The 27876-nt window shown below is 49.9% G+C and overlaps 3 protein-coding genes and 1 long non-coding RNA gene across 5 annotated transcripts in view; 2 read left to right on the top strand and 2 right to left on the bottom strand.

The window, feature by feature from the left end:
• LOC148321557 (uncharacterized) overlaps positions 1 to 20603 on the bottom strand; it is a 41116-nt gene extending 20513 nt beyond the window's left edge. The window contains exons 1-4 of the mRNA XM_088318303.1: positions 20599 to 20603; positions 18833 to 18896; positions 18532 to 18595; positions 18387 to 18438 (exon numbers count right to left, since the gene is read on the bottom strand). Of these exons, the coding sequence (XP_088174429.1) occupies positions 18387 to 18438; positions 18532 to 18595; positions 18833 to 18896; positions 20599 to 20603 (185 nt within the window). The remainder of the gene's footprint in view (positions 1 to 18386; positions 18439 to 18531; positions 18596 to 18832; positions 18897 to 20598) is intronic.
• On the top strand, positions 13944 to 16052 carry LOC148321558 (uncharacterized). Its single transcript, XR_015847049.1, has 5 exons — positions 13944 to 14758; positions 14856 to 14933; positions 15045 to 15129; positions 15210 to 15314; positions 15396 to 16052. It is a non-coding gene; the product is annotated as an uncharacterized LOC148321558 (long non-coding RNA).
• Positions 20357 to 25059, bottom strand: LOC148321559 (hepatoma-derived growth factor-like). The gene is made up of 6 exons (XM_088319149.1): positions 24616 to 25059; positions 23419 to 23495; positions 23003 to 23141; positions 22778 to 22927; positions 22467 to 22610; positions 20357 to 22121 (listed from the first exon to the last, which is right to left on the bottom strand). The coding sequence occupies exons 1-6, from the start codon at positions 24700 to 24702 to the stop codon at positions 22101 to 22103; spliced, it is 618 nt and encodes a 205-aa protein (XP_088175275.1). The 5' UTR covers positions 24703 to 25059; the 3' UTR covers positions 20357 to 22100.
• Positions 24496 to 27337, top strand: nup42 (nucleoporin 42). 2 transcript variants are annotated; one of them, XM_088319148.1, is made up of 7 exons: positions 24496 to 25309; positions 25667 to 25874; positions 26001 to 26089; positions 26178 to 26254; positions 26335 to 26421; positions 26547 to 26625; positions 26800 to 27337. In XM_088319148.1, the coding sequence occupies exons 1-7, from the start codon at positions 25168 to 25170 to the stop codon at positions 27252 to 27254; spliced, it is 1137 nt and encodes a 378-aa protein (XP_088175274.1). In that variant the 5' UTR covers positions 24496 to 25167; the 3' UTR covers positions 27255 to 27337. The 2 variants fall into 2 exon arrangements, with proteins under 2 accessions (XP_088175274.1, XP_088175273.1); XM_088319147.1 differs by having other exon boundaries at positions 24501 to 25309; positions 26746 to 27337.
• The last annotated feature ends 539 nt before the right edge of the window (positions 27338 to 27876 follow it).

Consider the following 27876-nt stretch of genomic DNA (forward strand, 5'->3'; position numbering starts at 1 on the left):
TTGCATCACTGACAAAGGGATTATGGATGGCTGCTGAATGAATGCTGCTGGAAGAACGACTTGGGATTGTTGCTCTAAATGCAACACTGGAACCTGGACTCAAGACGTCTTTAGGACTTTCGTCGGTGGATCTTGAACTTGGAATGGTTGCAGGACATGTGCCGTTGGAACAGAAACTGGGGATAGTTGAACAACATGCACCACTGGAACATGGACTCAGGATGACTGCAGGATGCGTGACCCTGGAACATGGACCTGGGACGGCTGTCGTCGGTGGGACTGTGACTTGGGATGCCCTCAGCAGAAGTGGAGCTCCACCACAAACTTGGAACGCATGTAAGATGTGTGGTGAAGGACTGTGAACAAGAAGAGGCCATCGCTGCAGGGGAGTCACATCAGGGACCTCAGACGGCTGCAGCTGCAGTGGATTCTGACTGAGCACTTGAGATGGCTGGATTTGCAGACGAACCGGATCAGGGACTTGAGACGGCCGATGCTGCAGAGTTGCCGGATCGTGCACCGGAGATGGCTGTTGCTGCAGGACAGCCAGATCAGGGGTTTGAGATGGCCGCACTGTAGCAGAGCCTGATCAGGGACTTGAGATGGCCGCGGCTGTCGATTCGCCTGATCAGGGACTTGGGACGGCCATTGCAGCAGAGCAGCTTGAAGAGGGACTTGAGAAGGCCACAGCTGATGAGTCCCAGTGCCAAGGACTGTAGATGGCCACAGCTGAAGAGGAACCGCAATCATGACTTGACCAAGCCAGTGGATCTGTGCCTCTGTGACACGGACTTGGGACGGGCGCAGGATGTGCGCCGCTGGAAATTGGACAAGAGACGACCACAGGACGTGCGCCGCGGGGACATGGACTCGGGACGGCTGAATGGACTGCATGGACTCAGGATGACTGCAGGATGTGTGACCCTGCAACATGGACTTGGGACAGCTGTCGTCGGTGGGACAGGGACTTGGGATGCCCTCAGCAGAAATGGAGCTTCACCACAAGCTTGGAATGCATGTAAGAAGTGTGTTGAAGGACTGTGAACAAGAAGTGGCCATCGCTGCAGAGGAGTCACATCAGGGACCTCAGACGGCTGCAGCTGCAGTGGATTCTGACTGAGCACTTGAGATGGCTGGATTTGCAGACGAACCGGATCAGGGACTTGAGACGGCCGATGCTGCAGAGTTGCCGGATCGTGCACCGGAGATGGCTGTTGCTGCAGGACAGCCAGATCAGGGGTTTGAGATGGCCGCACTGTAGCAGAGCCTGATCAGGGACTTGAGATGGCCGCGGCTGTCGATTCGCCTGATCAGGGACTTGGGACGGCCATTGCAGCAGAGCAGCTTTAAGAGGGACTTGAGATGGCCGCTGCTGAAGAGTCCCAGCGCCAAGGACTGTAGATGGCCACAGCTAAAGAGGAACCGCAATCATGACTTGACAAAGCCAGTGGATCTGTGCCGCTGTGACACGGACTTCGGACGGTCGCAGGATGTGTGCCACTGGAAACTGGACAAGAGACGACCACAGGACGTGCGCCGTTGGGACATGGACTCGGGACGGCTGAATGGACTGCATGGACTCAGGATGACTGCCGGACGTGTGACCCTGGAACATGGACCTGGGACGGCTGTCGTCGGTGGGACTGTGACTTGGGATGCCCTCAGCAGAAGTGGAGCTCCACCACAAACTTGGAACGCATGTAAGATGTGTGGTGAAGGACTGTGAACAAGAAGAGGCCATCGCTGCAGGGGAGTCACATCAGGGACCTCAGCAGCTGCAGCCTTCTGAGGTCCCTGATGTGACTCCTCTACAGCGATGGCCTCTTCTTGTTCACAGTCCTTCACCACACATCTTACATGCGTTCCAAGTTTGTGGTGGAGCTCCACTTCTGCTGAGGGCATCCCAAGTCCCAGTCCCACAGACGACAGCCGTCCTAAGTCCATGTTCCAGGGTCACGCATCCTGCAGTCATCCTGAGTCCATGCAGTCCATTCAGCCGTCCCGAGTCCATGTCCCAGCAGCGCACGTCCTGTGGTCGTCTCTTGTCCAATTTCCAGCGGCGCACATCCTGCGACCGTCCCAAGTCCGTGTCACAGCGGCACAGATCCACTGGCTTTGTCAAGTCTTGATTGCGGTTCCTCTTCAGCTGTGGCCATCTACTGTCCTTGGCGCTGGGACTCTTCAGCAGCGGCCATCTCAAGTCCCTCTTCAAGCTGCTCTGCTGCAATGGCCATCCCAAGTCCCTGATCAGGCGAATCGAGAGCCGCGGCCATCTCAAGTCCCTGATCAGGCTCTGCTACAGTGCGGCCATCTCAAACCCCTGATCTGGCTGTCCTGCAGCAACAGCCGGTTCAGGGGTTTGAGATGGCCGCGCTGTAGCAGAGCCTGATCAGGGACTTGGAACGGCCATTGCAGCAGAGCAGCTGGAAGAGGGACTTGAGATGGCCGCAACTGAAGAGTCCCAGCGCCAAGGACTGTAGATGGCCACAGCTGAAGAGGAACCGCAATCAAGACTTGACAAAGTCAGTGGAACTGTGCTGCTGTGACACGGACTTGGGACGGTCGCAGAACGTGCGCCGCTGGGACATGGACTCCGGACAGCTGATGACTGCAGGATGCGTGACCCTGGAACATGTACTTGGGACGGCTGTCGTCGGTGGGACTAGGACTTGGGATGCCCTCAGCAGAAGTGGAGCTCCACCACAAACTTGGAACGCATGTAAGATGTGTGGTGAAGGACTGTGAACAAGAAGAGGCCATTGCTGCAGAGGAGTCACATCAGGGACCTCAGAAGGCTGCAGCTGGAGTGGATTCTGACTGAGCACTTGAGATGGCTGGATTTGCAGACGAACCGGATCAGGGACTTGAGACGGCCGATGCTGCAGAGTTGCCGGATCGTGCACCGGAGATGGCTGTTGCTGCAGGATAGCCAGATCAGGGGTTTGAGATGGCCGCACTGTAGCAGAGCCTGATCTTGGACTTGAGATGGCCGCGGCTGTCGATTCGCCTGATCAGGGACTTGGGACGGCCATTGCAGCAGAGCAGCTTGAAGAGGGACTTGAGATGGCCACAGCTGAAGAGTCCCAGCGCCAAGGACTGTAGATGGCCACAGCTGAAGAGGAACCGCAATCAAGACTTGACAAAGCCAGTGGATCTGTGCCGCTGTGACACGGACTTGGGACGGTCGCAGGATGTGCGCCGCTGGAAATTGGACAAGAGACGGTCGCAGGACGTGCGCCGCTGGGACATGGACTCGGGACAGCTGAATGGACTGCATGGACTCAGGATGACTGCAGGATGCGTGACCCTGGAACATGGACTTGGGACGGCTGTCGTCGGTGGTACTGGGACTTGGGATGCCCTCAGCAGAAGTGGAGCTCCACCACAAACTTGGAACGCATGGAAGATGTGTGGTGAAGGACTGTGAACAAGAAGAGGCCATTGCTGCAGAGGAGTCACATCAGGGACCTCAGAAGGCTGCAGCTGCAGTGGATTCTGACTGAGCACTTGAGATGGCTGGATTTGCAGACGAACCGGATCAGGGACTTGAGACGGCTGATGCTGCAGAGTTGCCGGATCGTGCACCGGAGATGGCTGTTGCTGCAGGATAGCCAGATCAGGGGTTTGAGATGGCCGCACTGTAGCAGAGCCTGATCTTGGACTTGAGATGGCCGCGGCTGTCGATTCGCCTGATCAGGGACTTGGGACGGCCATTGCAGCAGAGCAGCTTGAAGAGGGACTTGAGATGGCCACAGCTGAAGAGTCCCAGCGCCAAGGACTGTAGATGGCCACAGCTGAAGAGGAACCGCAATCAAGACTTGACAAAGTCAGTGGATCTGTGCCGCTGTGACACGGACTTGGGACGGTCGCAGGATGTGCGCCGCTGGAAAATGGACAAGAGACGACCACAGGACGTGCGCCGCTGGGACATGGACTCGGGACAGCTGAATGGACTGCATGGACTCAGGATGACTGCAGGATGCGTGACCCTGGAACATGGACTTGGGACGGCTGTCGTCTGTGGGACTGGGACTTGGGATGCCCTCAGCAGAAGTGGAGCTCCACCACAAACTTGGAACTCATGTAAGATGTGTGGTGAAGGACTGTGAACAAGAAGAGGTCATTGCTGCAGAGGAGTCACATCAGGGACCTCAGAAGGCTGCAGCTGCAGTGGATTCTGACTGAGCACTTGAGATGGCTGGATTTGCAGACGAACCGGATCAGGGACTTGAGACGGCCGATGCTGCAGAGTTGCCGGATCGTGCACCGGAGATGGCTGTTGCTGCAGGATAGCCAGATCAGGGGTTTGAGATGGCCGCACTGTAGCAGAGCCTGATCTTGGACTTGAGATGGCCGCGGCTGTCGATTCGCCTGATCAGGGACTTGGGATGGCCATTGCAGCAGAGCAGCTTGAAGAGGGACTTGAGAAGGCCACAGCTGAAGAGTCCCAGTGCCAAGGACTGTAGATGGCCACAGCTGAAGAGGAACCGCATCCGAGACATGACACAGCCACTGGATCTGTGCCGCTGTGACGCGGACTTGGGACGGTCGCAGGATGTGCACCGCTGGAAATTGGACAAGGGACGACCACAGGACGTGCGCCGCTGGGACATGGACTCGGGACGGCTGAATGGACTGCATGGACTCAGAATGACTGCCGGACGTGTGACCCTGGAACATGGACCTGGGACAGCTGTCGTCGGTGGGACTGGGACTTGGGATGCCCTCAGCAGAAGTGGAGGTCCAACACAAACTTGGAACGCATGTAAGATGTGTGGTGAAGGACTGTGAACAAGAAGAGGCCATTGCTGCAGAGGAGTCACATCAGGGACCTCAGAAGGCTGCAGCTGCAGTGGATTCTGACTGAGCACTTGAGATGGCTGGATTTGCAGACGAACCGGATCAGGGACTTGAGACGGCCGATGCTGCGGAGTTGCCGGATCGTGCACCGGAGATGGCTGTTGCTGCAGGATAGCCAGATCAGGGGTTTGAGATGGCCGCACTGTAGCAGAGCCTGATCTTGGACTTGAGATGGCCGCGGCTGTCGATTCGCCTGATCAGGGACTTGGGACGGCCATTGCAGCAGAGCAGCTTGAAGAGGGACTTGAGATGGCCACAGCTGAAGAGTCCCAGCGCCAAGGACTGAAGATGGCCACAGCTGAAGAGGAACCGCATCCGAGACTTGACACAGCCACTATATCTGTGCCGCTGTGACGCGGACTTGGGACGGTCGCAGGATGTGCACCGCTGGAAATTGGACAAGGGACGACCACAGGACGTGCGCCGCTGAGACATGGACTCGGGACGGCTGAAGGACCTGCTCTGCTGGAGCATGACTTTGGGATTGCGGAAAGACGTGCGCCGCTGGAACATGGCCTTGGGATGGCCGACGGATGTGCAACGCTGGAACATGAACTGGATACGGTTTTCGGACTGTCGTCGTTGACACGTGGATATGGGACGGCTGCAGCACTTGCATCACTGACAAAGGGATTATGGATGGCTGCTGAATGAATGCTGCTGGAAGAACGACTTGGGATTGTTGCTCTAAATGCAACACTGGAACCTGGACTCAAGACGTCTTTAGGACTTTCGTCGGTGGATCTTGAACTTGGAATGGTTGCAGGACATGTGCCGTTGGAACAGAAACTGGGGATAGTTGAACAACATGCACCACTGGAACATGGACTCAGGATGACTGCAGGATGCGTGACCCTGGAACATGGACCTGGGACGGCTGTCGTCGGTGGGACTGTGACTTGGGATGCCCTCAGCAGAAGTGGAGCTCCACCACAAACTTGGAACGCATGTAAGATGTGTGGTGAAGGACTGTGAACAAGAAGAGGCCATCGCTGCAGGGGAGTCACATCAGGGACCTCAGACGGCTGCAGCTGCAGTGGATTCTGACTGAGCACTTGAGATGGCTGGATTTGCAGACGAACCGGATCAGGGACTTGAGACGGCCGATGCTGCAGAGTTGCCGGATCGTGCACCGGAGATGGCTGTTGCTGCAGGACAGCCAGATCAGGGGTTTGAGATGGCCGCACTGTAGCAGAGCCTGATCAGGGACTTGAGATGGCCGCGGCTGTCGATTCGCCTGATCAGGGACTTGGGACGGCCATTGCAGCAGAGCAGCTTGAAGAGGGACTTGAGAAGGCCACAGCTGATGAGTCCCAGTGCCAAGGACTGTAGATGGCCACAGCTGAAGAGGAACCGCAATCATGACTTGACCAAGCCAGTGGATCTGTGCCTCTGTGACACGGACTTGGGACGGGCGCAGGATGTGCGCCGCTGGAAATTGGACAAGAGACGACCACAGGACGTGCGCCGCGGGGACATGGGCTCGGGACGGCTGAATGGACTGCATGGACTCAGGATGACTGCAGGATGTGTGACCCTGCAACATGGACTTGGGACAGCTGTCGTCGGTGGGACAGGGACTTGGGATGCCCTCAGCAGAAATGGAGCTTCACCACAAGCTTGGAATGCATGTAAGAAGTGTGTTGAAGGACTGTGAACAAGAAGTGGCCATCGCTGCAGAGGAGTCACATCAGGGACCTCAGACGGCTGCAGCTGCAGTGGATTCTGACTGAGCACTTGAGATGGCTGGATTTGCAGACGAACCGGATCAGGGACTTGAGACGGCCGATGCTGCAGAGTTGCCGGATCGTGCACCGGAGATGGCTGTTGCTGCAGGATAGCCAGATCAGGGGTTTGAGATGGCCGCACTGTAGCAGAGCCTGATCTTGGACTTGAGATGGCCGCGGCTGTCGATTCGCCTGATCAGGGACTTGGGATGGCCATTGCAGCAGAGCAGCTTGAAGAGGGACTTGAGAAGGCCACAGCTGAAGAGTCCCAGTGCCAAGGACTGTAGATGGCCACAGCTGAAGAGGAACCGCATCCGAGACATGACACAGCCACTGGATCTGTGCCGCTGTGACGCGGACTTGGGACGGTCGCAGGATGTGCACCGCTGGAAATTGGACAAGGGACGACCACAGGACGTGCCCCGCTGGGACATGGACTCGGGACGGCTGAATGGACTGCATGGACTCAGAATGACTGCCGGACGTGTGACCCTGGAACATGGACCTGGGACAGCTGTCGTCGGTGGGACTGGGACTTGGGATGCCCTCAGCAGAAGTGGAGGTCCAACACAAACTTGGAACGCATGTAAGATGTGTGGTGAAGGACTGTGAACAAGAAGAGGCCATTGCTGCAGAGGAGTCACATCAGGGACCTCAGAAGGCTGCAGCTGCAGTGGATTCTGACTGAGCACTTGAGATGGCTGGATTTGCAGACGAACCGGATCAGGGACTTGAGACGGCCGATGCTGCGGAGTTGCCGGATCGTGCACCGGAGATGGCTGTTGCTGCAGGATAGCCAGATCAGGGGTTTGAGATGGCCGCACTGTAGCAGAGCCTGATCTTGGACTTGAGATGGCCGCGGCTGTCGATTCGCCTGATCAGGGACTTGGGACGGCCATTGCAGCAGAGCAGCTTGAAGAGGGACTTGAGATGGCCACAGCTGAAGAGTCCCAGCGCCAAGGACTGAAGATGGCCACAGCTGAAGAGGAACCGCATCCGAGACTTGACACAGCCACTATATCTGTGCCGCTGTGACGCGGACTTGGGACGGTCGCAGGATGTGCACCGCTGGAAATTGGACAAGGGACGACCACAGGACGTGCGCCGCTGAGACATGGACTCGGGACGGCTGAAGGACCTGCTCCGCTGGAGCATGACTTTGGGATTGCGGAAAGACGTGCGCCGCTGGAACATGGCCTTGGGATGGCCGACGGATGTGCAACGCTGGAACATGAACTGGATACGGTTTTCGGACTGTCGTCGTTGACACGTGGATATGGGACGGCTGCAGCACTTGCATCACTGACAAAGGGATTATGGATGGCTGCTGAATGAATGCTGCTGGAAGAACGACTTGGGATTGTTGCTCTAAATGCAACACTGGAACCTGGACTCAACACGTCTTTAGGACTTTCGTCGGTGGATCTTGAACTTGGAATGGTTGCAGGACATGTGCCGTTGGAACAGAAACTGGGGATAGTTGAACAACATGCACCACTGGAACATGGACTCAGGATGACTGCAGGATGCGTGACCCTGGAACATGGACCTGGGACGGCTGTCGTCGGTGGGACTGTGACTTGGGATGCCCTCAGCAGAAGTGGAGCTCCACCACAAACTTGGAACGCATGTAAGATGTGTGGTGAAGGACTGTGAACAAGAAGAGGCCATCGCTGCAGGGGAGTCACATCAGGGACCTCAGACGGCTGCAGCTGCAGTGGATTCTGACTGAGCACTTGAGATGGCTGGATTTGCAGACGAACCGGATCAGGGACTTGAGACGGCCGATGCTGCAGAGTTGCCGGATCGTGCACCGGAGATGGCTGTTGCTGCAGGACAGCCAGATCAGGGGTTTGAGATGGCCGCACTGTAGCAGAGCCTGATCAGGGACTTGAGATGGCCGCGGCTGTCGATTCGCCTGATCAGGGACTTGGGACGGCCATTGCAGCAGAGCAGCTTGAAGAGGGACTTGAGAAGGCCACAGCTGATGAGTCCCAGTGCCAAGGACTGTAGATGGCCACAGCTGAAGAGGAACCGCAATCATGACTTGACCAAGCCAGTGGATCTGTGCCTCTGTGACACGGACTTGGGACGGGCGCAGGATGTGCGCCGCTGGAAATTGGACAAGAGACGACCACAGGACGTGCGCCGCGGGGACATGGACTCGGGACGGCTGAATGGACTGCATGGACTCAGGATGACTGCAGGATGTGTGACCCTGCAACATGGACTTGGGACAGCTGTCGTCGGTGGGACAGGGACTTGGGATGCCCTCAGCAGAAATGGATCTTCACCACAAGCTTGGAATGCATGTAAGAAGTGTGTTGAAGGACTGTGAACAAGAAGTGGCCATCGCTGCAGAGGAGTCACATCAGGGACCTCAGACGGCTGCAGCTGCAGTGGATTCTGACTGAGCACTTGAGATGGCTGGATTTGCAGACGAACCGGATCAGGGACTTGAGACGGCCGATGCTGCAGAGTTGCCGGATCGTGCACCGGAGATGGCTGTTGCTGCAGGACAGCCAGATCAGGGGTTTGAGATGGCCGCACTGTAGCAGAGCCTGATCAGGGACTTGAGATGGCCGCGGCTGTCGATTCGCCTGATCAGGGACTTGGGACGGCCATTGCAGCAGAGCAGCTTTAAGAGGGACTTGAGATGGCCGCTGCTGAAGAGTCCCAGCGCCAAGGACTGTAGATGGCCACAGCTAAAGAGGAACCGCAATCATGACTTGACAAAGCCAGTGGATCTGTGCCGCTGTGACACGGACTTCGGACGGTCGCAGGATGTGTGCCACTGGAAACTGGACAAGAGACGACCACAGGACGTGCGCCGTTGGGACATGGACTCGGGACGGCTGAATGGACTGCATGGACTCAGGATGACTGCCGGACGTGTGACCCTGGAACATGGACCTGGGACGGCTGTCGTCGGTGGGACTGTGACTTGGGATGCCCTCAGCAGAAGTGGAGCTCCACCACAAACTTGGAACGCATGTAAGATGTGTGGTGAAGGACTGTGAACAAGAAGAGGCCATCGCTGCAGGGGAGTCACATCAGGGACCTCAGCAGCTGCAGCCTTCTGAGGTCCCTGATGTGACTCCTCTGCAGCGATGGCCTCTTCTTGTTCACAGTCCTTCACCACACATCTTACATGCGTTCCAAGTTTGTGGTGGAGCTCCACTTCTGCTGAGGGCATCCCAAGTCCCAGTCCCACAGACGACAGCCGTCCTAAGTCCATGTTCCAGGGTCACGCATCCTGCAGTCATCCTGAGTCCATGCAGTCCATTCAGCCGTCCCGAGTCCATGTCCCAGCAGCGCACGTCCTGTGGTCGTCTCTTGTCCAATTTCCAGCGGCGCACATCCTGCGACCGTCCCAAGTCCGTGTCACAGCGGCACAGATCCACTGGCTTTGTCAAGTCTTGATTGCGGTTCCTCTTCAGCTGTGGCCATCTACTGTCCTTGGCGCTGGGACTCTTCAGCAGCGGCCATCTCAAGTCCCTCTTCAAGCTGCTCTGCTGCAATGGCCATCCCAAGTCCCTGATCAGGCGAATCGAGAGCCGCGGCCATCTCAAGTCCCTGATCAGGCTCTGCTACAGTGCGGCCATCTCAAACCCCTGATCTGGCTGTCCTGCAGCAACAGCCGGTTCAGGGGTTTGAGATGGCCGCGCTGTAGCAGAGCCTGATCAGGGACTTGGAACGGCCATTGCAGCAGAGCAGCTGGAAGAGGGACTTGAGATGGCCGCAACTGAAGAGTCCCAGCGCCAAGGACTGTAGATGGCCACAGCTGAAGAGGAACCGCAATCAAGACTTGACAAAGTCAGTGGATCTGTGCTGCTGTGACACGGACTTGGGACGGTCGCAGAACGTGCGCCGCTGGGACATGGACTCGGGACAGCTGAATGGACTGCATGGACTCAGGATGACTGCAGGATGCGTGACCCTGGAACATGTACTTGGGACGGCTGTCGTCGGTGGGACTGGGACTTGGGATGCCCTCAGCAGAAGTGGAGCTCCACCACAAACTTGGAACGCATGTAAGATGTGTGGTGAAGGACTGTGAACAAGAAGAGGCCATTGCTGCAGAGGAGTCACATCAGGGACCTCAGAAGGCTGCAGCTGGAGTGGATTCTGACTGAGCACTTGAGATGGCTGGATTTGCAGACGAACCGGATCAGGGACTTGAGACGGCCGATGCTGCAGAGTTGCCGGATCGTGCACCGGAGATGGCTGTTGCTGCAGGATAGCCAGATCAGGGGTTTGAGATGGCCGCACTGTAGCAGAGCCTGATCTTGGACTTGAGATGGCCGCGGCTGTCGATACGCCTGATCAGGGACTTGGGACGGCCATTGCAGCAGAGCAGCTTGAAGAGGGACTTGAGATGGCCACAGCTGAAGAGTCCCAGCGCCAAGGACTGTAGATGGCCACAGCTGAAGAGGAACCGCAATCAAGACTTGACAAAGCCAGTGGATCTGTGCCGCTGTGACACGGACTTGGGACGGTCGCAGGATGTGCGCCGCTGGAAATTGGACAAGAGACGGTCGCAGGACGTGCGCCGCTGGGACATGGACTCGGGACAGCTGAATGGACTGCATGGACTCAGGATGACTGCAGGATGCGTGACCCTGGAACATGGACTTGGGACGGCTGTCGTCGGTGGGACTGGGACTTGGGATGCCCTCAGCAGAAGTGGAGCTCCACCACAAACTTGGAACGCATGGAAGATGTGTGGTGAAGGACTGTGAACAAGAAGAGGCCATTGCTGCAGAGGAGTCACATCAGGGACCTCAGAAGGCTGCAGCTGCAGTGGATTCTGACTGAGCACTTGAGATGGCTGGATTTGCAGACGAACCGGATCAGGGACTTGAGACGGCCGATGCTGCAGAGTTGCCGGATCGTGCACCGGAGATGGCTGTTGCTGCAGGATAGCCAGATCAGGGGTTTGAGATGGCCGCACTGTAGCAGAGCCTGATCTTGGACTTGAGATGGCCGCGGCTGTCGATTCGCCTGATCAGGGACTTGGGACGGCCGATGCTGCAGAGTTGCCGGATCGTGCACCGGAGATGGCTGTTGCTGCAGGACAGCCAGATCAGGGGTTTGAGATGGCCGCACTGTAGCAGAGCCTGATCAGGGACTTGGGACGGCCATTGCAGCAGAGCAGCTTGAAGAGGGACTTGAGATGGCCATAGCTGAAGAGTCCCAGCGCCAAGGACTGTAGATGGCCACAGCTGAAGAGGAACCGCAATCAAGACTTGACAAAGCCAGTGGATCTGTGTCGCTGTGACACGGACTTGGGACGGTCGCAGGATGTGCGCCGCTGGAAATTGGACAAGAGACGGTCGCAGGACGTGCGCCGCTGGGACATGGACTCGGGACAGCTGAATGGACTGCATGGACTCAGGATGACTGCAGGATGCGTGACCCTGGAACATGGACTTGGGACGGCTGTCGTCGGTGGGACTGTGACTTGGGATGCCCTCAGCAGAAGTGGAGCTCCACCACAAACTTGGAACGCATGTAAGATGTGTGGTGAAGGACTGTGAACAAGAAGAGGCCATTGCTGCAGAGTTGCCGGATCGTGCACCGGAGATGGCTGTTGCTGCAGGATAGCCAGATCAGGGGTTTGAGATGGCCGCACTGTAGCAGAGCCTGATCTTGGACTTGAGATGGCCGCGGCTGTCGATTCGCCTGATCAGGGACTTGGGACGGCCATTGCAGCAGAGCAGCTTGAAGAGGGACTTGAGATGGCCACAGCTGAAGAGTCCCAGCGCCAAGGACTGTAGATGGCCACAGCTGAAGAGGAACCGCATCCGAGACTTGTCACAGCCACTGGATCTGTGCCGCGGACTTGGGACGGTCGCAGGATGTGCACCGCTGGAAATTGGACATGGGACGACCACAGGACGTGCGCCGCTGAGACATGGACTCGGGACGGCTGAAGGACCTGCTCCGCTGGAGCATGACTTTGGGATTGCGGAAAGACGTGCGCCGCTGGAACATGGCCTTGGGATGGCCGACGGATGTGCAACGCTGGAACATAAACTGTATACGGTTTTCGGACTGTCATCGTTGAAACGTGCATATGGGACGGCTGCAGCACTTGCATCACTGACAAAGGGATTATGGATGGCTGCTGAATGAATGCTGCTGGAAGAACGACTTGGGATTGTTGCTCTAAATGCATCGCTGGACCGTGGACTTAAGGCTTCTTTAGGACTTTCGTCGGTGGAACTTGAACTCGGAATGGTTGCAGGACATGTGCCGTTGGAACAGAAAATGGGGATAGGTGAACAACATGCACCACTGGAACATGGACTCAGGATGACTGCAGGACGTGTGACCCTGGAACATGGACTTGGGACAGCTGTCGTCGGTGGGACAGGGACTTGGGATGCCCTCAGCAGAAGTGGAGCTTCACCACAAGCTTGGAACGCATGTAAGAAGTGTGTTGAAGGACTGTGAACAAGAAGTGGCCATCGCTGCAGAGTAGTCACATCAGGGACCTCAGACGGCTGCAGCTGCAGTGGATTCTGACTGAGCACTTGAGATGGCTGGATTTGCAGACGAACCGGATCAGGGACTTGAGACGGCCGATGCTGCAGAGTTGCCGGATCGTGCACCGGAGATGGTTGTTGCTGCAGGACAGCCAGATCAGGGGTTTGAGATGGTCGCACTGTAGCAGAGCCTGATCAGGGACTTGAGATGGCCGCGGCTGTCGATCTGCCTGATCAGGGACTTGGGACGGCCATTGCAGCAGAGCAGCTGGAAGAGGGACTTGAGATGGCCGCAGCTGAAGAGGAATCGCATCAGAGACTTGAAAAATCCGCAGCACGTGCGCTGCTGGAAATTGGACAAGGGACGACCAAAGGATGTCGTGCGCCGCTGGTACAGGGAGTGGTTGCCCAACATGCACTACTGGAACATGGACTTGGGATGGTTGAAGGACGTTCCCCGCCGGAACAGGGACTTTGGATGGCCACAGGATTAACGTCCACTTGAAGAGCAACTTGGGATGGTTCCAGAAAATCATCGCTGGAACATGGACTTGGGACGGCTGCAGCACTTGTGCCGCTGGAACAGAAACTTGGGATGGCTGGCCGATGAACGCTGTCGGAGGAGCAACTAGGGATGGTTTCATTAGTAAGTGCGTAAGTGAGGTAAAAAACGACCTATGGTGAGTATTTTTAAATCAAACTTTTTTCATTAAATTAGAAGAGAACAGGATACCATAACATTAGTTTGCTAATTCTGTCATCGGACATCGAAAGTTTGGGAACATTTCAACGAAGATGTCCGCGCATAGATTACTCTGATGCCTGAAGGATGAACGCCGCTGGAAGAGCAACTTGGGATTGTTGCTTTAACCCTTATGCGTAAGTGGGGTCAAAAATGACCCACGGTGAGTCATTCTTTAATATCTTTTAAATTAAGTCGTAATATTGACATATTCTAGGTTTTCCGCATGAATCATTTTTATGATATAGGGCCATTAGTATTTTTATTCAAAGTTTTCATAATTTTTCAGCAATTATATTTTTTGTATCACTACTCCACTCTTCCACGAGTGAGGTCAAAAATGACCCCAAGGATTTCCTATGTAATCTTTGACCTTTCGTTTAGAGCAACTCTGGCTGTCAATAGTCACTTACACGCCAGATGTCAAAAGCCTTGCGACCTAGGATTTCATTTTTACACAGCAGCTTACATTAAAGTATTTTATTTATGAACTTATTTTTCATTGGCAATATATTTTGTCATCTCATGATTAGTCTTTGTTAACAGCTAACAGTATTGTAAGATAACGCAACACATCAGGTCTAAAGTATCCCCAACTTAGCTAAATTCAAAGGGGAAGATGGCTGCTTGGAGGGCAGCTCGGATCCTTGTGGACGTTTTCCTACAAATGATCCAGGACGAATGGGATGAAGAGGCCATCACACTCACTGTAGCGGAGCCTGATCAGGGACTTCAGATGGCTCTAGCTGCAGATCAGCCAGATCGGGGCATTGGGACGGCTATTGCAGCAGAGCAGCTGTATGAGGGACTTGAGACGGCCGCAGCCGAAGAGTACCTGCACCAAGGACTGTAGATTGCCGTAGCTCGGGACAGCTGCAGCACTTCTGCCGCTGGAATATGGACTTGGGATGGCCGCAGGACGTGCGCAACCCAGACAGGTACTAGGGATATTCGCATACATATATACATATGGTGGCCTATTTACTGCTGCTTCTATTTACTTTTCTGCCCCCTCGACCCCTTCTTGGGAATTAGGTCATGGTGACCCGCTATAAAGCTTCAGGACTTGACGGACTGGGCCGGGACCTGCTCCACCAAAGTCATCGTCTAGCAGTGAGTCATCTGATCAACTTATTTATATACTCTAGCATCCAATAAGATTATTCCTTGACCTGTTTATCTTTATTATTTTTTTTCCCTTCTTTTTCTCGGCTTGGGAATTAGGTGATGGTGACCCGCTACGAAGTTTACGGCGTTGACCAACCAGGCAGTGACCTGCTCCACCGAAGTAGTCTTCCTGCAGCGCTTTGTATGGTTTATTTATTTACATATTTCAGCGTTTAAATTACTTGTTGGCCTTTCTACTACTGTTCTCTTTTCTCCCCCCAGTCACCCGGCTTGGGAATTAGGTGATGGTGACCCGCTACGAAGTTTACAGCATTGACCAACCAGGCAGGGACCTGCTCCACCTTAGTCGTCTTCCTGCAGCGCTTTGTATGATTTATTTTACATATTTCAGTATTTAGTTTAATTACTTGTTGGCCTTACTACTTCTGTTCTCTTTTCTGCCCACAGTCACCCAGCTTGGGAATTAGGTGATGGTGATTCACTTGGAAGTAGCCGTTTTGATACTACAGCAACTGACCGGTACAAGATCAAAGGCTGACCACATCCTCGGAGGAGCTGCTATGGAGATTACGGCTCTGATCAACTGGGCGAGGACCCGCTTCACTGAAGTCATCATCCTGCAGCACTTCCATTGATTGACTCAATATTTCAACTTAGATCATATAGCATAATTCTATGCGTAAAATGTTGCCCAATTGGCATCCATTGCAGCCTGATAATCCTGGAAGGGGGATTCCCCCATCTGTGGTCCCTTCTCAAGGTTTCTCACTTCTCCCCAAATGGGTTTTTGAGTTTTTCCTTGCCCTCCTGGGGGTTAAGATCAGGGGATGTCGATTGCGGATATGTAAAGCCCTTTGAGACTGTCTGTGATTAAGTGCTATACAAATAAATTTGACTTGACTCAAGCGAGACCCCCAATATTTAAGCACATTCAGACGTACGAAAATACAATAAATAATAATCTCAACAATGTATTAATTTCTGATCTAGACAAACTAAAATGGGGAACATGCATTAAATGTGCACAACTGCCATGAAGTTAACACACAAAGATAGAGAAGCACAAAATATTGAAACTGTCAAAATCCTCTGACTTTCAGTCAAATGTTAATTTATTATAATTTCCTTAGTCCTACATGAAAGTATGACAGGTGCATATGTTTGGATATGACTCGTTTATAATAGCAATATTACCATCCATACTTTAATAATATTTATACATTTGTCAATGGGGTAACAGCCATTTTCTCCAAGTGTAGTTAACGTTTGCTACAGGTGTTAAGCATTTATAAAACAAAAAGCATTGTTCAAATTAAACGAGAAGTACCGCGCAGAGTAATGACTGATCGTAGTGATTGTTTACTGATTTTTATATTATTCTCATATGCTAAATTTATATTCCTTAGTTTAAATGTATTTAACTGTAGAATTTTCAATCGTACAATTCACATTTGCAACGAGACATAGTGTACTGAAGGGTCTGCGATTTGTGAGGGATTAAGAGGGCATGTTTGTTTAATATGTGGGAGTTTAATATAATTTCCAGTATTTCGTTTACTGCCTTTAATTCACCTGTTTAAATAGGCACTAGTTTGTTTTGCGGCAGTTTACTGTGATTGTGTTTTGCGTATGTCACGCGAGAGTGTACAGTGCACAAAAATATTACTACGCGCCCGGCGAGTTGAACTTTTGAGAGACATTTTTTATGAGTACGGAGCAGTTGAGTAAGTCGCCACGGATGGGTTTAAGTGATGAGTTGGTCGGTGAGACCACGGCGAGCGTGTGACCGCAATCAGGAGACCGAGAACACTCTTCAAGAGGTGAATGCGCGTTCTCAGCACGGCAGCCGGCCGAGACATCGAGCGTGAGTTGGCAAGCTAGGCTGGCTCACACGACGGAGACGAGAGGACACCCGAAGCCATTGGCGGTGTGTCGCAGTCAACAGCGGTGGACTGTGAGCATCAATTGGACTGGGCAGCGTCTTCCGGATCCACCGTCATCGCAGCAGCCACCCACCCTCGCCATTTGGACTCCTCCCCGACGTTCGATGAGCAGGTGCACTCGCTCACTCGCCAACGGTGGAGCAGTTTCTCCTCCTCAATACCAGTAACCGCGGCAACATTGGCCGGAACATTCAGTAATACTAATTTGGGCGCCCAACTAAATTTATGTTGCTATATTTGGTCATATAAAGTGAAGATTATAAAGCAATTATTTGGTTGTAATAAATTGTATTAAGTGTTGAATCTGGTTTCCTCTTGCTCTCTCTACACCACAGTTGGATTGAGTTAATTCGGTTTGAGTAATTTGGTAGCTTCAAGTAAGTAGGTAAGGCATCCGCAACACCACTAAGGTGAAACACATTCAGGCCTCTAAGATCCGGCACACAGCATTTTCATGATTTACAAGGTACACATATTCAGTCTGCAAATAAAATACTGACGTTAAACATAACCCAAACAGCACATCATAGACACAATACATGGGATAAAGCACATTTGCTACGCAGACACAACGAACTGGGCACAGGAGGGGTCACTAAGACGCCATTAAAAAATTCATTGTGAAGATATGACAAATTGAGACCTGAGCACACACACAATTGCACAGACAAGATTGCAGGAGGATGCCAGCCTTGAGATGGATAAACCATGGAACAACCAGCTGTGGAGTAAGTCATAGAACCAGACAGAAATCAACGGAATCAACCTTCCAGACGATAACCAACCTGTGGGGATGACCTGCCCATAATTGCTTCACTTAGCCCCTCTAGTTTGTTTGTTGCTATCGTGTGCATGTTCCTGCCTGAATCAGGTGAGTCTAATCCAGGTCCAGAAAGTAAAACTCATGCCACAGTTTTCCCTTCACGGGCCACATAAAATGCGGTCGCGAGCCAGATCTGGCCCCCGGACTTTGAGTTTGACACCTGTGATCTACTAATCGACAGGTAACGAGCAGATTGAGTAGCACCTGTGGCAAGGTTTTAAACTTTCTGCACCTGATTTGACACACCTGCTTATTGATGATCACACATGGTGCGCCTTTTACCAGCTAGCAAGCAGAGCACGACGACAGCCTGGTGGCCCATTAAGCCATGGTAAAGCAAACATTCAACTTTGAATATTTTGACACTCAAGCTAGTTGCTTAGCTACCTGGCATTTGATAGACATGTTGCAGCCATGCCCCAAAAAGAGACAGGAGGTCAAGTTCGCATTTAAGGGTTATTTGGGCCATTATGTTAAAGATGTTAACTTACAGATGGATGCAAGAAAAAACGTGCAGACAGTTTGTTCTTTTTAAGGCTGTTTAATAATTAAAGTTTGTACAAAAACACACAGGACTTGTTGCATTTTGCAGTCAATTTGACCGTTGCGTTTAAGATCCAAGCCTGTGGACACAATTGAAACAATTAGATATACTTGATTAAAATTGTTTACCTTTGAATCTTAAGAAAGTCGGGTACTTTAGGCACAATTTGGAGATATGCACCTGTGGACAAAAATGAGACCATTAACAAGCATGCATTAAAATATTTGAGTAACTTGGTGTCATTGTGAATTTTTTTAGGCTTTGTCTACTTACCTTTGGGGAAAATAGCACTTTTGTCCGGCTGCTGGAAATGTTCAGGGCCAAACTGACTGCCTTTCTGTTGTACAAACATAACCACGACGAAACGCTTAAATTAATTCAGACATCAGCTCGTACACCCCAAAAAAAATGCGTTTTGGTGAAATTTCAAGCAGTGGAAGACGTAAATTTCCAATGCTCGCGCAAACGTTTTTTAGCTGAGCACGTTCGTATGGCGTGAGCCAAAAGTGCTACTTTGCCTTCAAAGTAAGCAAAAGCGGTGCGTTTTAAGAGGCTATTTAGAGTGACCGCTCACCTTTTCCAAGTTTTTCGATGATTTTGCGGAGAGCCGTGCGAAGCAGCAAGTGGACGAGGACGACCTGAGGCGGTCAGAGGTGAGATACCATTAGCGGCTACTTATCTCCGCCTTAAATAGTGTTCGGTTGATCGCGTCAGCGCCCCGCAAATTAAAAAAAAAAAAAAGAGTTGCTTAAATACATGGTGTGTAAAGAAGTGGCGTTAGCCTGAAAATGGAAAAAACTAACTTGTAGACCCTCGATTGGCAGGATACGAACCAGGATTGCCGTGTTTTACAGTGAGAACAATTTCCTCTCGACTATTCCTCGACTGACATCATAGTTCCGTTTTGCCTTATATATCAGATGCCATGATGCTGTACAGCAATTGTGCATAGTAGTCGATAAGTATGACCATTCGCTCACTGTGTATGTGACAATGGTGGTCAAATGGTAAATGACAGTGCTCGTTGTCCGGAAAACCCAAGTTCGAATCTTGCTTTGCTCTACGTTTATTTTAGAGCTGAAGCACAGAGAGGGGATCGAACCAGGTTCCTCGGAACGTCAAGCCATGTCTTTAACCATTCAGCAAAACTTACGGACAAAGCCGAAATTATTACTTGTATTTATCGGACTGTAACCCACGTCTAATCGGAAAGCGGGCGAGATGGTCAAGAGGACCTGGCTGCACACCGCTGCCGTGAGGGTGGAAAATGCACGGAGTTCTTTCCAAAATAAAATCCTGTAGGTTAATGATGGTTGTCATTTAACGACCCCCACCCCCGGATGATGTGACCACACTCAAAGCTAACATAACTCCATTCATTCACCCCGAAACGTCTTAATATATGAAACCCATATCGTAGAACAACCCCAGAGAAAGATTCGTCACAAGACATCACGTGACACTCAGAAGATTGTCGCCGAAACACGTCAGATAAATAACAACCTAATTGTCCCAGTAAAGGACCAACGAGATCAGGTGTAAAGGAGACAGAATGAACTGTATTCAATAATCAAGTATTAATATATTTTCCAAATCATTTCCTGAACTGTACTCACCTTTGTAAAAGGGCTTTTTTTTTTAAATACAAAACTAGGAAGTGTTTGCAATGGATATTTCTTTTTATTTTGTACAATTCATCAAAACCATTTATTTGGATCCAGACGTGATGAAGCAATCGCCCCAGGACAGGGAAATCACTTCAGCGCATGCGCCCGATCCAAACGCCAAACATGCAATAATTTTGGCACAACCCCACATGATTTAAAAAATTACTCAGGTCAGACAGACAAAGCGAAGACTCTTTGTAGTAAACATGTTTATTAAATGGACCAGCATCTACAATATTAAACTAAGCGCAACATATTAAAATAACGGGGAAAAAACGGAGAGCAACAATTACACTGAGAGAACAAATCAATTTGCCGCGTACTTTGAACTGCGGAGAGAAACACGTTAATGATGTGTGTCAAGGTCACATTTTGACTACATTATATGCACACTTTTCAAAAAAACCTTTTTTGTTCTTTTTCTTCACTGGGTTTTGTTGCAGGAGAGAGTCGTGGATTAACGACGACGTCACACATTGAACAAAACAAAACACTCCTATTTTAGAACATCACAATGTTGTTCAACATAAGAGTTGTATGTAGGTACAGTGGGGAAATAAAATATAAAATGCAAGACTCAAATTCCAGTTCAGCAATTTTGGAGATCAAAAAATGTCTTTTCTTTTTACAGATGCCGAACTATCAAAAACTGAACACTTGTAAGCATGCATACCGCATTTCTGCAAATAGAGGCCAAGGTGCGACGTTTAGTTTCTCAACTGCAAAAGAGGAAGGTGCATTTGTGTGGCTATTACGACTTACGTCGAGTGAAAGTATACTTTTGAGCTACAGAAAAAAAGACAACGCGGCAAACTGGCCTTCCTAACCAAGTGTGGGATGTCAACATGGCAGCACAACACACAGAACGCTAGTCGTCATAAAGTCTCCAGCTCCACATCACGGCTTCCAGTCTTTAACAACCACCACTGATACGAACCCGCTTAAAACATTCGAGACGCTACATGCTCCGGTGCGTATACTTGGCCAACAGTATACTATTTGAGGAAATACGGTACGCATGAAAGATGGAAAAAAACGGGCTACAGTTAGAACGCAATGCAGTCAAATGTTCACAATGACATCAAGACCTCCCTCCCCCCCTTATCATATTTAATGGTGGTTAAGATGACCTTGAAGAGTGTCAACGTTTGTAATGGTTTAACTGGGCTTTACGCTAACATGGCCGAGCATGCGGGAATGTCTTTCTGCTTGCGACACACAATCCTCAGAAGTAGTAACATATTAAACGCTAAAATTGTCGCTCTGACACAGGGTCTAAATATATATAGAAATTTAGATAGAATATAATCAATACACAATCAGATGATAAATTATTCACACATGGGCACCCTCAGTGAGTACAAGAACACCAAAAGTAAGCAACCAAATACCACCGTACAATGAACAAGACCAATGAATGGCAGGCTGTCCTGAACACAAAACGAACGCCGATTGTGTTGAATGGCAGGGCTTACCCCGAACAAAATGGAGGGCTATTTATTGTCTTTGAGTCTTTGTTTTTTATTTGAAATACATATCCTATTTGCTTGACGTTGTGTAGTAAATGCACATCTTGCGTTTATATACAGTTGTATGTCAACATTATGGCAATGCTTCGGGAACCCCTGATTACGTAAACGAGATGGAAACTCAAGTATCCGCGTTTTAATGTAGGACGCCGAGAAGCTAATGCGGAACAACTGTCAGCAAAACACTTACATTTAAAGCTGAAAGCATGACTGAAAATGTTTTTTTCTCCTCTAACCATATACAGTATTACAATATCCATGATTGGAGATCTCTAAATGAGACTATTTTCAAATCTTGAGTTATCCTCTTTTTGTTTGTCGTTATGTTTGACACCTGGCATTCACTCCGTGTAATTACTTAATTGCACTTGGAAATAAAAAATATGTACACACCAAAATCCCCATTTATAAACGAGCCCTAAACAGCTCAATTGGTTTTGAAATCCAATTATTGTTACTATTGGGATATATGATATCCCAATTTGACAAATGAACATTTGTTTGTCTCGCCATACAAACGCCTTTTGTTGCTGTTGTTGTGAATATTAAATGGATCTTGTGAACTCTGGTTTCCTGCACATCGTGGCGTCCACGCTTCCGTTCCAGGTGAGAAGCATCGACGGGTTCTTGCGTCACGGAGCTGACGTTAAGCACTCTCTGTCACGGCCTGCGGGGAAAGAAAAACATTGTCATGGCTAAGCTTTTACCTGCATCTTTGGAATAGAAAACTTGAGTTGTCATAATTATCCATTAGACGGGGCTTTGGCGCCATCATGTGGCATCTGCGAGCGTTTTAAAAACAGTGACTGTGTCTTCAGCCAACAATAGCAAGCAAGTTAAAAAAAATATCCGCAAATGCGTGTATTTGTGAATGCAGACGTGTGCATTGGCAAGGACCACAAAATTCCTAATCCAACCCAGAAAGTTCTGCGCCGCGCTTAATTATCTATCAGGCGGGATGGAGATGCAAAAATAATTTTCTCGAGCGTGGCAGTGGTGTGCAACAACTTGCCTTTTCTGCCGTTTGCTTTCCCGGTGCTGCTGTGTTTTCCTTGGTCGCCTTGCTTGCTGCCACGTCATTCACCTTGCCCTCAACCTTTTCGTCTCCGTCGGAAGCACCCTCAGCATCGCCGTCCTTCGTCCGCTTGGGCGACACCTGACAGAGTAGACAAGCTGATAAAGCCGGGCGCACAATCGATAACCTCTCTCAAAGCTCACAAATCATTCTCTGTAGTACAACCGACTTCTGGTGCAGTAAGCGCAGTGATCCCCCTAGCACAAACAGCCTCCCAGGTTAGAAATGGGTACGCGCAAGACACTCACCTCCGCAGACTCGTCCGCCTTGCGCTTGCTTCCCCCTCTGTCGTTCTTCTCGTCAATGACCAGGGCGCCCTCGTCCTCGTCGCTGCTACCCTCCGCGTCGGCTTTCTCCGAACCGGCGGCCTCTTCGGACGCGTCGTCCTTTTTCGATGACTACGAGCATATTTACGCTCGTTTGCAACAGTTGAATATTACGTTCGAGCCAAGTGGAAAAGAGCGGCGCCTAACCTTGTAGCCTTCATGCGTGACGGTGGGGTTGTTCTCAATCTCCCAGAGGCCCTCAGCGAAGCCTTTCCTCTTGTTGGCCTTTCCGAACTTCTCTTTCCACTCACCGTACGGGAACAAGTCCTTGGCCCCAAGAGATGCCCTGAAACAACCAGGCACCCATGTCAAACCTTCATTATGTCTCCTTAGAACACAGCAAAACGCGCACTGGTTGAGTTGTTTCTCAATTGTATGTTTTTCCTCATGAAACAACCATGTAAATATTAGTATCCTGCCATTATAAAACCCTTTAACTTTAATACCTCACCAATTCACATTTTTGTAACCAGGACAACGCAATAATGGCGCCATATTGTTTTGGCACAATCTTGTTGTCAACGAATGCAAATCCGCTACAAAGATGAGTCGCTGTTACTTACGTCTCGTGTGTCCCGAAAAAGAACACCTGGTACTTGTTGGAGGGCGACTTCACTGCTCGCTCTGGGAACTCGTCAATCTGCAAACAGAGCAGAGATATTGTCCTTCAATGTTAAAAAAATAACATTAAAAAATTAAAATTGATGATTGGAAAAATGCCAGTACGCATTTCTTAAGACATTTAGTAGAGTCATAACAACAGTAAATATTTGTATAAAACCATTCTAAAATATTACAACTAATCTTAAATATTAAAAAGGTAACAACAACATGTATGGCTGCATCCCAGAAATATAAGGAGTACCCAATATAAGGTTGCGTTTGAAATTTTTAATCACTTTCATTTTTCCAGGGTTTTACCTTAAGACCCAAATTTAAGAATGCCGTGTCTCCCTCGGGAACCAAATTTAGAGTGACAAGAGAATAAACCATGGATTGCTGTGACGGCAACGTACACTGTAGAAAAACTATCCAAATAATTATTTGGTAGAATATTACTTATGTGCAACATATTTTATTGAGATCAATACTTGGTTTGCAAAATTTAGGCACAACATGTTCAATGGATTACACTGTTAAATATATGAGTTTCATTACTAGCATGCCAGAGTATTTTAATGTTGATCATGTGGATGTGTAGTTTGAGCACCACTGATCTATAGAAACGCTTCCAGCATTTTACTTTGACCTCATAAAAATGGACCCACGACCCATAGCTTGGAGAACAACATTCCCGCCACTGTTCATTTTTGCAACAAGTGTCAACCTCGCTGCTTAGCCACTCCACTCAATGTTACCGACGAACACTTCTCGGCTCCACCATAATGACAACAAACCACAAACATGTCGATTTCGACCGTACTTATAAGGGGGCTGGTGCTACTTCAACTCGATTGACGGAGTCTTGCATCTTGAACAAATGGCTTATGTGGTGAAGGCGTTAGTCGAGTTGCGTTTGGGACCACTAAAAACATAAACATGTAACGCTACTTGCATTTCAAATACGACTTGTGCGAATAACTACGCATGCGTGTGTGTGTGCGTGTGTGTGCTAACTAGCAAGCTAGCTAAGCAAAAAGCGCGGTAGGCTAAGCTAGCAGGCCTCGCGTCCACACAAGATTCGATTCAATGAAAAATAAATAAATAAAAATTCTCGCATGTTCCACCGTGGTCGTGGCGGTGGAATGGCGCTTGCTTACCCTGGCGGGCCAGTGCGGGTAGCCCTTCATTTTGGCGAAGACCAGGTCTCCTGGTTTATACTCCTTCTGCCTGTTGGACCTCGGCATGTTTTTCTTCCCGCAAAAAAATCAGCGTCGAGACAGCGAAAAGGGCAGTTGGAAAATGATGAGACGCCACACCTGAACCCGGCGTCGTTTTTTAAATAAATCAACGGCGAGAGCGCGCCAATCGTCTGTTATTTCGGCGGGAAATAAGCGACTAAGCGACCTTAGACGTGATGTTTTTTTTAATATCGCTGTACGTTTTTTGTAATCGCGTCGCCCAATCCGATGGCGCTGGTTCCCTGTGGCCGGGGTTTGAAATTGAATCCCGCTTTCTCATCCGACGGACGCGCCTCCACCGAGTAGATAGCGATTAGGTTGTCTTTCACTCACAGTCCGTTAGGGTATAGTAAACGCCAAGTCGATGCTTCCTTTATCGGACGCGAAGAAGAAACAACTAACGTCATCGTCGTGCGACTATGAGTGGCGAGACTTAAACGATTCGCCTTCCCGACTCCGAAGCCCAAAAACATGACCGTGTGTAACTTTTTTCTTCAGGGCCGTTGTCGTTACGGTGATAAATGTTGGAACGAGCATCCCGGGGGAGGCTTTGGAGGAGGATATAACAGCTACAACCGCTCTTTGCCTCCACAACAGTCTAAGGGCGGTGGAGGTATAGCACTCTGTATAATTTCAAATAAACATGAGAAGCTATCTCGTTTAAAAACAAACCCATCGTGTCCTGTATCGGTCTCCTGTGGTAAATACAAATCAAGTTACGAGTTTTTCTACCAATTGCTCTTTTGTCAAACCTTTCATAACTCAATCTTTGTCATCTGTATCACTGGAAAGCTTACTTAAAGAAACTGACAACTTAAAAAAATGGATCTCAAAACATGATAAGAAAGAAGAAACACTTTCAGTATATGTCCCGCTGAGATTTGAGTGTCAGCTGCCAACAGTCATTCTGCGGCGAATATAACAACATGGATTCCACAATTTTGACTTGTTTGGCGTGTGTATGTTTCAGGGTATGGCAACAAGGTCTGGGTGAATCCCTCTCAGCAAAAAGGAGGCTTCAATCAGCAACAGCCCTCCAGCGGTTTTTTTCAGTACGGTAAACCTTACGTGAAGAGCTCAGATTTTAGCTTCTCTTCAGAATGCAGCAACAATAGCTTTGAGAGAGGAGGAAGGGGAGGAGGAAGAGAAGCAACTTGTGAAGATGATGAACAGAAACTGTGAGTCTGCTTTTTATTAAGTGCAGTCCTTTCGAATGCATTCACTTGCCTTAAATGCGCACAATTTTATTTTGACATTAAACTAAATACATCAATTCCATACTTGTCCGTCTCCCATTCATCCAGGGAGTTCATTCAGACAGACATGAAGTCTTGGGAGGATTCGGGCCAATGGGGCTTCTCATGTTATAGTAGCTTCCAGACACAATTATCTGGTTTGTATCAAACGGATTTGTCCCCCCCCCCCCCCCATTTTTTAAGCAAAAAGGTGATTTATGATGACATTCTTTCTCCCCTTTGTAGGTTTTACTGATCTGTCTCCAGAGGAGCTAAGACTGGAATATTACTCCACCAAAGCATCTGGAGACCTGCAGAGTTACGTGCGTGACATGTTTTTATCTCACTGTAACTGTCTATTGCAAGTATGTATATACGGAGGTTCTCCTGGTCCTTTTTTTAGTTGAATGGTGTCGATCTCTTGCTCAGTCAGTGGAGAAGCAGAGTCCAGGAGCTGCTGCTAATGAATCCAGCCACTCGTGCAGCATTGGTGAGATAGACACAGTAACCATCAAACATAATTTGCATCTTGACTTCTGCGTGTCTCAAGTCTCGGTAGCACGATGAAGTTCGAAGGGACAGTAACTGCAGTTTCCATGAATATTTTTTTTGTAGCTTGCAGAACTGAAGAATACATCGCATCGGGTGTCGTCAAGTGGCTTTGGGTCATCTTCATTTGGATTGGGCAGTAAAGGTAATTGCTACAGTCAAGCCTTCAATCTTTGTCTTTTATTTGAATTCTGTGTCCATGTACCTTGGACACTCTGAAAATGGTAAAATGGTTCCATGTACCCCCCCCCCCCCCCCAAATCAGGATTTGCTGCAGCACCAGTCCAAGCAAACGCTTTCAGTTTTGCTGCTCTGGCAGGTGGATTTGACGCTACAGCAACGACAACATCCCCACCAGGCTTTGGCAGTGCCATCTCAGCCCCAACTGGGTTTGGTGTCCCCTCCTCTTCATCTGATTTTGGTTCTGCTGCCCCTTCGGCTGCATCGTTTTCCTTCGGTTCTGCATCCAGCAATCAGCCGGCGGCATCGGGTTTTGGCTCAGCCAGCGGCTTCAGCTTCTCCTCCACTGCCAACAACAACATCATCATCAACAACAAAGTCACATTTGGAAGTGGTTTCAGGTCCGAGGCACCTACGGAAAGTTTGTTCGGACAGTCGAGTGCTTCTACGGGCTCTGCTGGCGGCGCCTCGGACATGCTGTTCTCTCCGGAGAGCGAACTGACCCCTGAAGAGCTGGATCAATTCAAAGCACATAGGTTCACTTTGGGGCATATTCCTTTGAAGCCTCCACCTGCTCAAATGCTCCGGCTTTGATGCTTCGATTATTTTGTGATCACACCCAAGTGGCTAAAATGAAGTTATGAGAGATGTATGAATAAACGTGACCTTTTTTCCTGCGCCGACCACAGCCGCTTGAATGGCCTCTCGCTTAGGAATGCCAATGAGCTGATTGGGATTCATTGGCGCCATTAATGGTTGATCGGGGTCTTATTCCACTCTAGTACGCGCCGGTGCCGCTGCAGAGAACAAAAGGGCTTTGCAAGTGGAACATTTGATTGTGTTGCGCCACTGTGGTTTCCCTGTTGGGAGTAGAATATTGATTGCCAGCTTTGTAGATTTAGGTTTGTAGTGGTGACTCTTCACTGGTTACATTGTTAAATACATATTTCATTTGTGTAGGCCGGACTTTGTGATAATAGCAATACATTGACAGTATGAAGACATTACATTGTTTGTTCTTGGAGAATATACAGTCGCCACAACATTAGGCACACTCGCAGACGTAATTTTTAATGCAAATAATATTTTTAACTGCACCTAGTTACAGCAAGCAGTTTGTACGAATTGCAGCATTGGTTCTTTTGAGAATTCCTTCCATAGAAAAGTTAAATTGAAACTGAGTGAAATCCTTGATTGAATCGAAAAGCAAAGTGAA

This window comes from Idiotropiscis lumnitzeri, chromosome 16, assembly GCF_059441095.1.
Source record: "Idiotropiscis lumnitzeri isolate Australia: NSW breed Sydney's pygmy pipehorse chromosome 16, RoL_Ilum_1.0, whole genome shotgun sequence".
In the NCBI taxonomy this organism is placed as follows: Eukaryota; Metazoa; Chordata; class Actinopteri; order Syngnathiformes; family Syngnathidae; genus Idiotropiscis; species Idiotropiscis lumnitzeri.